This window comes from Diadema antillarum, unplaced genomic scaffold, assembly GCF_040938485.1.
Source record: "Diadema antillarum isolate AM-2024a unplaced genomic scaffold, OU_Dant_1.0 seq00000776_RagTag, whole genome shotgun sequence".
NCBI classification, from domain to species: Eukaryota; Metazoa; Echinodermata; class Echinoidea; order Diadematoida; family Diadematidae; genus Diadema; species Diadema antillarum.
Window position 1 is genome coordinate 582,810 of NW_027271665.1, and position 15,434 is coordinate 598,243.

General features: G+C 37.0%; 1 protein-coding gene across 1 annotated transcript in view; it reads right to left on the reverse strand.

Annotated features, from left to right (window-relative positions):
- Positions 1–15,434, reverse strand: part of LOC139738962 (uncharacterized) — a 212,129-nt gene that overhangs the window by 82,880 nt on the left and 113,815 nt on the right. The window contains exons 3-4 of the mRNA XM_071649580.1: positions 14,655–15,208; positions 13,493–13,564 (exon numbers count right to left, since the gene is read on the reverse strand). Coding sequence (XP_071505681.1) covers positions 13,493–13,564; positions 14,655–15,208 — 626 coding nt within the window. The remainder of the gene's footprint in view (positions 1–13,492; positions 13,565–14,654; positions 15,209–15,434) is intronic.

The window sequence follows — 15,434 nt, forward strand, 5'->3', positions numbered from 1 at the left end:
TTATTCTAAAGAGACATACACTGTAATACATGTATCTCCTGGACTCTATGCCAAATGTATCACACATCACCCCATTGAGGACGAGTCCCGAGTACACTCAGGCAGCAGTTTATGGGAAATGCATGCTATAGCAACATATCAGCCCGTCCTCAATGGGTTAAAGATAATTATATAGTTTATCTGCAAACTTTGTTGAGACAAGAACCTTTAACTCTCTCAGTTATTGATTTATTGTTTTTCCTCAAAATTTACACATAGTATAGACACATAGTATAGACATTAATGGGTTAAAGATGATCATATAGTTTATCTGCAAACTTTGTTTAGACAAGAACCTTGTACTCTCTCGGTTATTGATCTATTGTTTTTCTTCAAAATCTACACATAGTATAGACATTTAGTCATGTACCTCTTTTACACATTTTTCTCCTTTTTTTGCATCATATTGACATATGGGGTTTTAAGGATGGATTTCCATGAAAAAATCACTTTAGATTCCTGAAAACACTTAAATGCTTTCTGGTAGACGAAGCAAAAAGTAGGGGTTATACATTTTTGTCTTGACATGAGCCAGATCAGGTATACTGACGTCATGCCAAACAGACATGATATATTTCTTGGTTTCATTTTTCATGACAAAAATGAGGCTGCTTGAAACACTTGACTATCTTATGACTTGCCTATCTTATCACCCCGGCTGACTAGTTCCAAGTAGGCCCTACTTTGTGACATGACCCACCCACCCCCTAGCATTCCTTCAAAACTACTTCCACATGCAGCATGCTCTTCCTATCTCTAGTTAGCTCAATGATAAGCTCTTCTCCTCTGCTTGGAGAACCTTCTCAATTTCCTTGACCATGGTAATGGACAGATGGTATGTGTACACACCCAAGCAGCCAAATTCAGTGTTACCAGGTACTGAAAAACCAGGTGCCTGCATGAATCTGTTCGAACACAATACAATGACAGTGTTAAGAAGCCAATCAGTAGATATGATCATCGATTATAAATACTAAGATCCAATGGATCAATTAAGTCCCCTACTGGCAGGAGCAGTCATGATTTCAGTATTAAAGGGGATGGCTAGTACCTGATCAGTGGGAATCAGTGGGAATGCTGGGGGATGATTGTTCCAATCCTTGTGGGATTCATTTATTAAATAACCGTTAACGATCGCCCCGTCACTGTACAGGCATGCTAACCTGTAAACATTGAATTGCACATTACATGAATATGAGACCATTCTGAAGCAAACAATTTTCACACAACAATATATATAATGTATTCTTAAATGAATCCACAAGGATTGGAACAATCATCCCCCAGTATTACCACCGATTCCCACTGATCAGGTACTAGCCATCCCCTTTCAACTTGATCCCCATTACCAAGAACTCAAGGAGCTGATACTTCTTCAGAATGTTAGCCAAACACACAATCTTCATATCAGTTTCCCATTCCATGTTTGCTGAGCACATAAAAAATACTTCAGTTGAGACCCTGTTATTTTGCTAAAATTATCTTAGTAATAATCAAAGCACCTTTTTAATGACAATATAGTTGGCACATCTTGTACTTATTCCCAAAGACCCTTATCTTTGCAGGGATTATTCACAAACAAAAAGCTATCACATTTCACAAGGAAATGGTGAGTGTGAACAGCCCCCACATCAAAGACATCTGCCCGCAAGTGGGGCATGATGGAACCTTACAGATAATACTCTGGACATTAGTGACCCATCATCTGATAGCCATTGCTGGACTTCAAGGATTCCATCATGGCCTGGTATAGTTACCCCATACACTTAGCATTGACCCTCAATGACCGGAGACAGTTGTGGAGATATATTTTGCCAAGTGTGATCAAGGAGGTACTCTGTAGCCCATGTGTACAATCTAAGTATATAAAGCTCCGGTACTAGGCATGAGTTCATAGATGAATACCATGGTACTTTTTTTTTCTTTTCTCATTCAAGTATCTTGATAATTCATTAAAGGACAAGTCCACCTTTAAATACATAAGGACTGAGAGAATGCAGCAATATTAGTAGAACACATCAGTGACAGTTTGGGGAAAATTGGACAATCCGTTCAAAAGTTACGAATATTTTAAGTATCTGCGCAGTCACTGCTGGAAGAGAAGACTGCTACAGTGTATGATGTCACATGCGTACAACTACACTGTATATAAGGAAAATAAAAAGAGAATTTCACAAAACTTTACTTTTTGAATAAAGTGCACATTTCTTCGACTTGCTACTGACGTATGATAAGGGTAATATTATTCCCCCTGCCTTCTGAAAGAGAGAAGTCGAGTGTTCTTTTGTTATGCAAGAAAAATAGAAATATGTTGAATTTTCTTTATTCTTTCTTTATATCGTTGTACTCATGTGACATCACAAGCTATAGTATTCTTTTCATCCAGCCGTGACTGAGCAGGAACTTCAAAAATGCATAACTTTTTAACGGATTGTCCGATTTTGCTCTAACTCTCACTGATGTGTTCTACTAATATTGCTGCATTCACTCAACCCACATGTCTATGAAGGTGAACTTGTCCTTTAAAGTATTTACAGTGTTCCTAGGTACTTAATCTTGTCAAGTTTGAGCCCTAGGGTGACAAGTGATTTCACTAACTCTATTTGATTTGATGGTGAGTAGAAGGCAATATGATTTTGGAGATTTAGCTCCAAAGAAACAAACAAAAAGAAACATATCATAAACATGAGACATTTGACAGATGACACAATGATACAAATGCTACATCTTTTTATCAGGGTATTATGTAAATCATTGAACATAATACCCTTTTGAACTTTGATTTATTATCATATTTATGCTATATGTCATACGCTATATGCTTTGAATATTTTTTTCCTCTTTTATTTTGGTGGGTGGGGTTGGGGAAATTTTTTTTCTATTTGAATTTTCTGAAGTTTTATACAGCATAAAGCAAAGTACTCTCATTAAGAACATCTTATTAATTTAAAATTTATATTCAATTTCATATTCAGCCTGAGACAATGTTTTGCAAAATATGTTTAGCACAAGCAGGCATCACACAGAAATATCTGCACTGGAGTTACCGTGTTCATGTCACATTCAAGAATTGGAGGCTGTGATATACTCTGGCTCGTCAGACACGTTGCTGTCCCATTCTCAAACCAACTTTCAATTTCATCTGTTCATGCCATCACGTCGAAGTACTTCTCGCAATTAATTATCCCATTAAGCTTGCTGAAGAAGCCATCTGGATTTAACACAGTGCAGCATGAAAGAAAAATCATGCCTCCTATATTAACTGCATTTGATCTGTCTTTTAAAATAAATATTTTGTGTTTACAAATATGAAAGTTTACGGTGTATGTGCATGACAGCAGCTGACTGCACACACTCAATTCATTGAATGTTTATTGGGCCCCATTGTATAAACCATGATGGTAACAATTGATACTGTATCCATCAGTAGTTTTAAGGATTAGTTACCATTGATTACAGAGTTATCACTACAGTGTAATGATCAATTTGTGTTGTTGCTTTTTCTTTTTACTCAAACTTTAATAGTCAACTTAGAAATGGAATGACATTTTGCTAAACACCTGAAATTATCCTTCCAAACAATATTTCAGAAAGTTCACAAAGTTGACAATTTCCAGTCTCTTACAGACAACCTCAAATAACCCCATAGAGAAAATATGCAATGTAAGTTAAGTCTTTGCTTATTGGTACATAATGTCATTCACAGATCTCATGTTGTAATGTTGTCTTCTTAAGGGCAGGGTACAGGGAAATGGGGGGGGGGGGAGGGAGGGAGGGGGCACAGGGCTTGGTACCCTGGGGTAAAATCTCCTTCTGTGCAAAGAGGTATGGCAAGTCTGGAGCAAGCCACAGACATGGAAAAAGAATAGCTACACAACAGATGGAGTACAAATCAACAAGAACCCAGACAACAAACACCCAATCTACTGAATGGATGGTACCACTTTGGAATGCTACAATGTGGTTATGCCGGGTAACAAGAGCAGCATTGTACCCGTGTGTCCACACCATGTCTGTCCATCTCACGCTGCATCTTGAGAAGTTTGCATAAACCTCAAAAGGAAACTGCTGCTGAAAAATCCAATCAAGCCATTTGGTTTCTTGATGATGAAGTAATTGCTACAAGCAAACATGTCTCTTTCCACTGTCTAAACATGCCTTGGGAACCAATTTCAAAATTCACTATCAATATCTCTGGACAGAATATGTCATATAATTATCATCTTTAAAAAGCATCTACATTATACACTTAAACAAAAATATACAATGTTTGAAAAAAAAATTAAATAAAATCAATTTTACAAATTAGTCTATTTGCCTCTTGGAATGACAGTTTTCGAAATCTGATAATAACAATATTTAATCATTATTCAATATTAAACAATCGTTGAAGTCTGTTATAGGCCTACAACTTATTACAAAATATGGATAAGGGGATTATGTAATAGCTACACCATTGTATGTAGCAATTATATCCAGACTTCAGTACCAACCAGCATAGGAAGCATTCCCAACGAGGGTGCCGGTCAGCAGACAAAGCACAGTTCGGTTAACCCATTGAGGATGGACTGATTTTGCTACAACATGCATTTCCCATAAGACAAGAGCTCGAGTATACTCGGGACTTGTCCTCAACGGGTTAAAGGGAAACGGGTAAAAAACATGTATTGCATAGAACTTAGAAGAGCAGGAAAAGTTAAAGGGATCGCACAGTTTTGGTTGAGACCTAATTTCAGGTTTCTAACATTTTTTGTGAGATAATGAGAAACCTCTTATGAAATATGAAAGAGCACGTAATTTCATGAGGAATTCAACGTTTATTTGATGAAAATTGGTTTTTAAATGGCTGAGATATCCAAAACAGAGCGATTCTAATAAAGTGTGGGACCCACACTTTTTTACGATCGCTTTGTTATACTTTGTTTTTGGATGTTTCAGTCATTCCAAACCCGATTTTCATCAAATAAACTTTGAATTCCTCTTAGAATGGTATGCTCTGTACTATTCTATAAGTGTTTTCTTGGTATCTCGCAAAATTAAGAGCCCAATTCTCATCTCCACCAATACTGTACCATCCCTTTAAACATCAAAGGTTTCCTTTCTTTAAGAGGCCACATTAGGTTTGGTCTGTAAAGATTACTGTTCACATGGGGAAGGATCGGGAAGGAACAAACAAAAATCCAGAAGGACAATCAAATTCACACAATATGTGGTCTTAAAAGTTCTTGTTTTTTTTAAAGGGACAAATGCAAGCAAGTTTTGCTTTTTTCGTTTTGTTTCATTCATCTATTTATTTATTTGCTTGGTCATTCGACTGGCATAATGGTACAAAGTCAGCTTCTTATCAAGGGAATTTCTCATGGTGATGGAACATTTATTTTGTCATAGTCACAGTGATGTGTTATAATTGACCCTACATGTATATTATAGGCATAGAGCAGGTGTTGTACTCATTTCCATCCATTAACCCCTTGAAGACGAGTCCCGAGTATACTTGGGCAAGCATGTGTGGGAAATACGTGTTGTAGCAAAATCAGCCCATCCTCAACAGGTTAAATGCATGTATTGAGGCAATAATGACTTGATGTAAATAACTGGCGTGGGGTGGCAGTTTGTGCAGTGCTGAAAAGAGAGAAAAAAGTGACTACATGTTACAGCCAAAATAAAGTAAACAAAGTATACAAAGGACCATGGGCATTTAGCAGGTAGCTGCCAAAATGGTAACATGGGCACTGGACAAAAAGTTCAGAGGGATGCCTCATAATTAGGACATTTCCTGAACCAGAGGAATAGTAAATGTGATATAGTCCTGGGAGTAACCCAATTTATTTGTTGCATTCTGAAAAAAAAGGGGGATCACTCTGACAATTTGCCATTATCACCTACGTGCTACAGCATAATAACTTCCACTCAAATGGGTTTCAATCGAGTATTTCGTCAGCAGCCAAAAAGTTTCAGTTTCAACCCACATACTTTCTCTCTCTATTTCTTCCTCTCTCTCTCTCTCTCTCTTTCATTTTAGCCTTTACGAAAGACCCTCCAAACATGTAGGTCTCACATCTATAAATTCATGTGGACCAGCCCAAGCCCTGTGACATTTTAGTTCTTGGTACCAAAAAAACAGTGAAATAAGTCTGAAAAACATTTATGAGAAATGAGCGATAAAAGCCTGTTAGAAACTAATTTGATGTGGCTGGTGATGGTGAATCCTGCTAAAAATTACACTTAATTTGAAGGCTGAACATGCTCTTTCTTAAATGTACAGGGATGATATTAGTCTTGGTGCAGACTCATAAAACAAGTGAAATTTTGGAGTGGGAAAACCGTAGTCTTCTCTTAACCCGTTGAGGACGAGTCCCGAGTATACTCGGGCAGATGTCTATGGGAAATGCGTGTTGTAGCAAAATCAGTCCGTCCTCAACGGGTTAATAACGATCTCTGAGCAGAGTTTGAGGAGAGCACACCCCTCCCCCTCCCCCTATCTTCAACTGTAATTATTCTACCACTCATTTATGTAATACTAATTTTTCTTTGTCTTCAAAACAATCATTTGTAAAACTCTTTATTTCATTTATACTTTTGAGAGTTCCCGTCAAGCTCACTACCACCTATTTCAGTATGTTGGTATCAGTTATTTCACTGATTGGTGAAAACATGGGAAACTTTAAATATTCTATAACTTTCCTACTTCAGGTACAATTCTGATGAAAACCCCAACTATTTTGTCTGTCTGACTAAACTTTATTCACCAAAGTTCATTTGAACTCAGTGAAGTTGTAATTTAAACCAGGAAGCAAACTGTTTAGGGTTGTATCACTCACCTCCCCCCCCCCCCCCCAAAAAAAAAAAAAAATAAAAATAAATAAATAAATAAAAATGAGTCAATAGAGCTGAAGGGCACCTGCCTTCAATTATTTTAAATATGAAATTTGCATTCTGTGCCAGAAATCATTGACAATCACAATTTTCTGAGGTGACTTATGCCTCTTGCCTCCCTATACTTGACCATATTCTGTATTCAGATGTGGCATTTGCTGGCCAACAGCTCTGACAGGTCCTAAATAATTCCTGCCAGTCCAGTGGAAAATGTTATCAGAGGAATTTTGATTAAAAAATCAATTTTCTGAATGGATCCAGCTGCACAATTTTGTTAAAAATTGTACAAAACTCTTACAAACATTTTTTTATTTAAGCCCTGGACAAAATTCTTTGTTCTGGCAATTGACAGCCATGTAATTTTGTAAAAAGAAAACAAAAATCAAAAAAATATCGGCTCCATTACAGAGTGGAAGAGAATAAAAAGCATGACCAGATCAGGAGAATTTTGCTGGAAGAAGTGACTCTCGTATTTTTGTTTGTCCTTCTCCTAATCCTTCTGGTGCTAACTGCTATTGTCATTCTATATTTCCCTTGGTTGCATGTACAGTATATGAAGGGTTTGTTTGCAAAAACCGATAAGTCCATTTTTGAAGATTTTGAAGTACGATCTCTGTCATAAAGTACAAAATTATACCTTTTAAATGATATATTGGTCACTACATATAAAGGTATATTTTTGAAGTTATGGTCAAAAGAAGCAAAGATTTTCTTATTATTCTCTTTATTTTTCTTGACCTTTAATCGCAAATATCTCCATTTGGCAAATATGGACTTATCGGTTTTTGCAAACAAATTCTTCATATATTTGTATAGATTTGCATAGATATATAGATTCATATATTCATATAGATAAAATCTCTCTGAGTATATAAAAGAATGATGGAAGTCATGATTATTGAGGCTTGCCAGTCATTTTCCAACACATATCCTTACTTTTTTTCTTTTAGTCTTATTCTATATAAACTTTATGATTGTTAACACAGGTTAAAAGAAAACAAAGAAACAAAGGAAAAAAAACACCTGGAAAGGAGCAAATCAACTTTTTAAATTTGTTTGGCATTGTCATCCTTTCTGAAATAATCTAACAACCTTTTGATATGCACCTCAAAGGAAGTTATCAACTTTCTAAACTATTCAATGCAATGACATACAGGAGCTACAATAGCACGTCGAGTGAACTGGTCACTGAAAAATTTCCTTTTATGACAGACGGGTAGGCGATGGCTTTCACTTGGAAATTAAACCTCGTTTACGCTTGTCACGCAACCCCCGTCAAATATGAAATCCATGACTCAAGCCTGCATTAGACATCTGTCAGAAGTTGTGGAAGAAAGGTTAACAGAGAAAAGCAGGCAATACGGCAATACCCCTAGAGAAAGAAATCATAGAGAGCAGGTCGATGAATGGTCGAGCAAGAAAGAGAAATTAAGATGGCGAGAGCAAGGGACGGAATTCATGAAGAACTAGAGAAGCACTCTGAGAGCGCAGACCTCCGCCAAGCGACTCATTTCCAACACTGATCTTGTTCTTACATAGAGATCAGAGATTTCCACCTATACGTAGTATAGATGCGTGCTGAAAGTTGCCCGATTTCCCAATATAGAAACCTTTTGTTACGTCATCAATTTTCAGCTGCGCGGCTCGCCTCCCCTTAGCAGAAACTAAAGCACGCAATAGTGCACACATGAAAACCTCAAATATGCGCAGCTTGAACTCCCAAGTTCATTGACCCTACCTGCCAAAATATCGAAAATCCTTCATAAAATCCATAGAAATTCCTGGATCACTACCAAAATTTAATCATCCGTTCCTTGTGTCATTCGTAACCTGTTCTGTAAGTTTCATCTCAATCCCTTTGACTTCACGACTTTTTGAGGTATTTTGCACACGGACAAACAAACAAACAAAACAAAAAACCAACACACCAATGCCAAAGAAATATAACCTCCTCTTGGCGGAGGTAATAAGTATTGACAAACCACAAAGTTTTACCTGACAAGAGCATCTAAGTTACACATAAAAGGGTGCGTGGATTATTGTGATTTATGTCAAGACAGCACAAGTTCTCCTCGAAGATTATCTGCAGGGATGAAATTCACAAACCAGGAGCATCATCCCTCTTGTGCTAAAGACATCTAAAGTTCTTCTGACTCTACAATTCCAAGCAACAATGTCATTACTACACATCTCGGCCACTTTGGAGAATGTGTGCATACCACGTGTGCACACCATGTTTGTTGTTGTTTTCTTGTGTATTCTTTCCTTTTCCTTCTTTTTCTTTTAAATGTTTGATAATTTGATCTGCTGTGACAAAGTACCTTCAAGACATATCTATTGTTGCAGACAATTTGCAGAGTACAACAACATACACCCTTTTACTGCTAAAGATCACTGACAATTACAACTGTGATCAAAACACATACCACGAGTCTGAAAACTGCCTACTTGGACATTGCAACACATTATACTACAACATTTAAACAGCTTTATACTACACTACTAATACAGCTGTACTCAATTTATCACTGCTACTTGCAACCATATTTTTTTACTTCTTAAAGTATCCCTTTTTTCCCTCGTTCTTTACTTTTTCTTTAACTCTTAATGTGCCACATTCGCACGTCCGACTCAGTCGACGGCGTGCCAACTTCGCATATTCTGCTCAACAAACAAAGCCGCCAAAACCGATTGATAAATCGCTAATCACTGCTAATCCCGCGGCACAATGAAAGCGTTTCTCGTGCTTTTGTTCCTCTCGTATATAGCTTGCATTCTATGTGGTGATTGACTATCAAGCCGTGTTTCCAACTAGATTTGCTCATACATTCTAAGTTTCTGTCACGGTTTTATGTGCAAAAGTCATGTCTTTACAGTAATGTATCAACTGGTCATTGAAGAGAAAAATTGAAAATAGATTCGTCATACAATTTATATTGAAACAAAGCTTGGCATTCCTCTTTAACTTTTACTATTATTCCCATCTTAACAGAAATTTGTAGAAGTTATACAAATTGGAAAAACAGAATTCTTTCTCAAAACATGACTACCTTCGTGTCTCAGAATAACGTGGCACACAGGGGGTTTCCACCATGGCACATAAAGAGTTAATACATTTAGTCTAGTGCATTTTACATTCACTACTACTATCTCTACTACTATTGGAAAATCTACTGTTATTACAGCTACATCTACTGTCATTTTATGGTCCTCCCACCCTGTAACTACTTCTATGTCAAGATAGATACTTCTAATACAAAAGCATTAAACCACAGCTACTACCCCATCCATTACTAATACAACTTCTCCTCCTCCTCCTAATACTACTGTCTTTGCTACTGCACTACAACTACAGCTTCAACTTATAACCACAACTACAATTACAGCTACAACTACAATGACAACTATAACTACTTTTACTGCTACTAACTACTACTACTACTACTACTACTACTACTAAAAGTAATATCAAGTTGAATGATAATATTTATAGAAAATGACAATAATTATATAGGAATATGAATGTTTGTAATGACACCTCAGTAGATAATAAACTAAACTGTAACAACAATTACAGTAAAGTCTATCTGCTTAACATATTAGCCTAAATTCAGAAAAAATATTGAAATGAAAAAAAAAAGCTTGCAAAAAAGCAGCAATATCCCTCAAGCAAACCTGCGCACCGATCACCTCCAAGAAACAAGACTGTACGCCTCGCAGAAATGAGGTATCTCTGAGCTGACAGAATGAAACATGGAACAAAACACACACAATGAAAAAAACTATGACCGACTGGACAACAACCGGTGAGGCACGTTCAGACACGAGACTTACTATGAAGGCCCAATCCTCTCCCGCACTCTCTCGGAGTGCCATTGACCCGCTTCCCGAGCCCTGGAAAGTGGAGTGTGAATGCAGCAGGGGGAAGCAACATGTGCAGGGAAGATGCATTTGTTAGGTCAATCAAATAATATGTGAACAAGGACAAAAATAAAACAAGTCAAATCATAACTTTTCAATCCAAAATGCATGAATAGATAAACACATTTAGATGGTAAATGAATTTTAAAAAATGATCAAAATTCTGAATGTGAATGATATATAAAACATATAATACACACAATACGATCCATAGAAAATTATGAACATTGGATGGGACTATGGGCAGATCTGATACACAATATGATCCAAAGAAAATTATGAACATTGGATGGGACTATGGGCAGATCTGATGTTGAAATGAAGACTGAAAGGCTGATGAAACATAAATTATTTGAAAATATGCTAATTTGGCAGAAAACCTTTTTTTTACAGGAATGTTCTAAAAATGATTATTCAACAAATTATGTTGATTTGATGTCAACGTCGAGTAAAGCCTTCATGCTCATTATTTCACAAGTTTTTGCCTTAGATTGTCAGAGGGATCTGGAATCTAATTTTCTACAACTAATTTATCAATGGTTCATCTATATTGTATCGCGAGTGAAGAAAAAATAAACATACATTTTTATTTGAAAACAATTTTTCCTTCATGAGGTCGAGGAGGAAAACATGAATTATGCATCTTTTTGTCATAAACTGTAATCTAATGAAATTATGTATATTGCAAACCTGATCAAAATTTGGGATAAAAATATAAACATATAAAAATCAAAGTATAAAATATTTCTACATTTAATAAAATGTGATGTACATTGAGAGTCTGTATGAATTAAGAACAAGTTTTCAATAACATTTCCATTTTGGCGTACTTTTGCTTTCATGGGGGGAAAAAAAGGACTGGGTGTGCCTGACACAAATGGTAACAAGAGGCAACTCAGTTGATCACATGCGATACGTGCAAGATTCAGTGCTTCAATTATTTGAAATTATGAATGCACAAGATGCTACAATCCATGCATTTATAATCATATTTGTATATGACTGAAATGAAATGATTGCAACAATGCCCAAGCATTCTCATGAGATTTGATGGCAACCAAACATGGCATCTACAGATATATATGGTATTTGCAAAGATGTTACACGAAAGCTGTCATTTTGTTTTTGTTTTATATATAAAGAATGCCTTTGTAAATGTTGGCAGATACATGGCTTTTCCATTTTGGTTCTTTGTCACAGCAACCGCAATAAGGAAGAAATTTAATGCTAAGGCTAAAATTTGGCATGTGATTTTTTGAGAAAGTGAACGGGAATGATTTCAAATGGTTCACGGGAGAAAACTATGAATGGCAAAATCACGAAGAGAGAAGTGGTATGAAACAGAGTGGAGTTTTGAAATCCAAGGAAGAAAAGAGCGAGATGGGGATTGAAAATGTAAGTGGGATTCACTGTGGGTGTACAAAGTGGGCATTGGTTGCTGGTAGGGGGGGGGGGGGGGGGGGGCAAATGCGAGGTGATATAAATAGGATGGAAACAGGCATCGGCTTGGTTTAGGGAGGTCTTTAAAGCCCCAGTAAAGCTTTGGAAGTGATGTTCATTTGATGATTTTGGTTCCTTTGGTACCAAGACATAACAATTTGTATTCATTTTTATATCAATATAATTAAAGACATCGATGATATTTTAGGACACTTCCCAAAACTATCCAAGAGCTCTGGTATCAGTTTATTAATTGGGATAAGTCAGAATGCCTTAACCTGTCACTGCAATTATTCCATGGACCAGAAGACATAGCAAGCCACAAGCAAACCAATAATATACTATCAAATCTTGCAGTCAAGAGGAGATAAAAATGTCATCTCACATTCTGCATCTGCTCTTACATCTTCAAATAACTTAGATCTAACTTGACCTTAAACATGATGATAATGGGACTAAAAAAGGTACTTGCATATCTGATATCACTATTATGGAAAGATGGTCATTTCCAAAGAGATTGAATGCAAGAAATAAATTTGGGACTGTTACATAACAAAAACTTCTTATTTATTTATTTATTTATGTATCTATTTATCTATTTACTTATTTATTTATTTATTTATTTGTATATTTATGTATTTACTTATTTATTTATTTATTTATCTATTTATTTATTTACTTATTTATTCATTTACTTATTTATACTGTATATATTTATCTATTAATGTCAAAATCTATTTATACTTGAAAATATGACCAAGTGATGTCATTGTGACTTGTTACAAAATAAATGCAGCAAAATGGAAGCTGGACAAAGTTACACTAATGATTATGTGATAAGATTAACGCTATCCTCACTTTTTAATAAGACCGTGAATGTACTCTTAAATGAAGCAAAACAAATATGCAACCTTACAAGTTTGTTTGTTTGTTTTGTTTTGTTTTGTTTTGTTTTTTGTTTTGTTTTGTTTTGTTTTTTCCTGGAGGCAGGGACATGTCTTTACAGTTTCTCATACTCTGATCATTGGTTTGCTTGAGGCGCTGATGTTTCTGTTGGCATAAACAAGCAGACTGATTCATTCTAACCAAGGGTTATTAGTATCAAGTCTGGTTACTGTACTAGTATTTCATAATTATTGTAATAAATGTGTGGGGGCAGGGTGTTTAGGTCAGAACAAAATGAAAGCGATTTAAGTTTCTCAGGCAGATCACTTACCTCTTCACTGACTGGGCAATGCTCCTCAGCTGAATCTGCACTATTGGTGATCGTAATCTGCTGGATTTCTCCCTGTAGCAGGTGCAAGGTAGAAGCAAATTTAAAAAAAAAAAACAATCGAAAGATAAAGACCCTGTTTAAAGAAAGTGGTGGTGGCTTTACTTTGGAACTTTCTACATAGTTCTGGAATAATGTTCCAATGGGAGGAGTTTCGCACACAAGTGTATTCATATGCAATATGTACAACCCAATAAGAAAACATTAGGATTTAAATGACAACGAGGACTTTTGTCTGATTTGGGATGTCCTCTCAAGGAGAAACTCTTGAATGCGAATTGAGATCAGATTCAGGTGGTAACGGGGGAAAGTATAGATGAGGAGCAAATTACTTGTATCACCCGGAAGAAACTTAGAAGTCCAACTACATTGCACAACCCCTTTGTTGTACAATAATGGACGAAGCCATTGCAAAGTATATTGCAGCAGGTAACACCATTTTGCTCTGAGTGGAAGACAAGTGCAGTATATAATTCTGAAATATTGTCCCCCAAATCTGACAATCATTCTTTTCATGTGAACACTGAATTAACATACATAATTTATACATTGCACAATTAATATATCTGTAGGACCTATATCCCACCCTTAATTGTTTAGTAAAGCAAGCCTTGAGCTGTTTGTTTGAACTGAAAAACATATATAAACTACAACATTACACTGTACAATCATGGTGATATCATTTAAAATTTCTACCTATAATGGTACACTCTGCCCCTAACTGCAGAATGGGATATTATTGTAGTATCACAGTCACTGTGATTGTGTAGTGAACCATTAATTCTCAAATAGTAAATTACAAATAGTCACCAGGCAGGGTTATGTAAAGTGGTATGATCAGTATGCAACAGTGGCAGATCCAGGGGGAGCGCACCAGGTGTGCACCCTCCTTCCTTATTTTTTTAAAGAAAAGAAATAAAAAGAAAAAGTGGGGGAAGGGGGTGTGCTCCCCCGTTTAATTTTGTAAAGGCGCCCCCTCTTTTAATACAGAATTTCTGGATCCGCCCCTGCGTAATCTATCAACTTGGAGAACAGATTTACTCTGTGAAATACAGGTTTGTTCTAATCCCCCACAAAGATAACCCTTTCACAAAAATGAACATACCTGATATTGCACTCTGTGGCCAACGGTCCCAAGGTGCCCGATGAAGAGCGGGGCCATCTGTGGGATGGTGATGGCCCAGCCAGGCTGCTTGGTGAAGGTCTTGGTGCCCATGTCCTGGCAGTGCAGGAAGAGGGTCACCTCGTTGTCCCGGACGCCCAGGGCCAGCTGGGTCCACTGGTTGGTGAAGGAGGGAACGACGAACGCCGCCGCCTCCTGACTCTCGCTCGTGTAGCTGATGTCCGTGAGCACGAGACTTATCTTCATCTCCTCGATCGACAGGCTCGTGATGTTGACGCTGAGGATGATCGTCATGTGGAACGGGTCGGTGATGCCGAAGACAGTCCCGCGGCTCCCGGCGTATGGCCGCAGGACCATCAGGATGGAGAAGTCTGGGTAGACGTTGGAGAAGTCGGTCGGGAAGATGATGTCGGCATGGCGACCGGCATTCGAGTCCCCATCGAATTTGAAGGCGGCTCCATTGAGACCTTCTGTAAATGTGACTCCGATCGGGAGAGGATGACCTATTACCTGAAGTACATCAAGTGTCCTGAGTTCTGAGAATGAAAATGAAAAGAAGGTAGCAACATTACTATTGAGCTATTATAGAGAAAGATCAATGGGAAGAGTTTGAAAGCAAGAACAGTCAATGCCATTTTCACTCTTTTTAGTAGGGTCATTATCAAATAGAGAAATATACAATCTTTTCAGCAATACTGCATTCTTTACATTTAAAACAAGAACATTTTTGAAGATATGGAAATCATCACACATATTGATCAT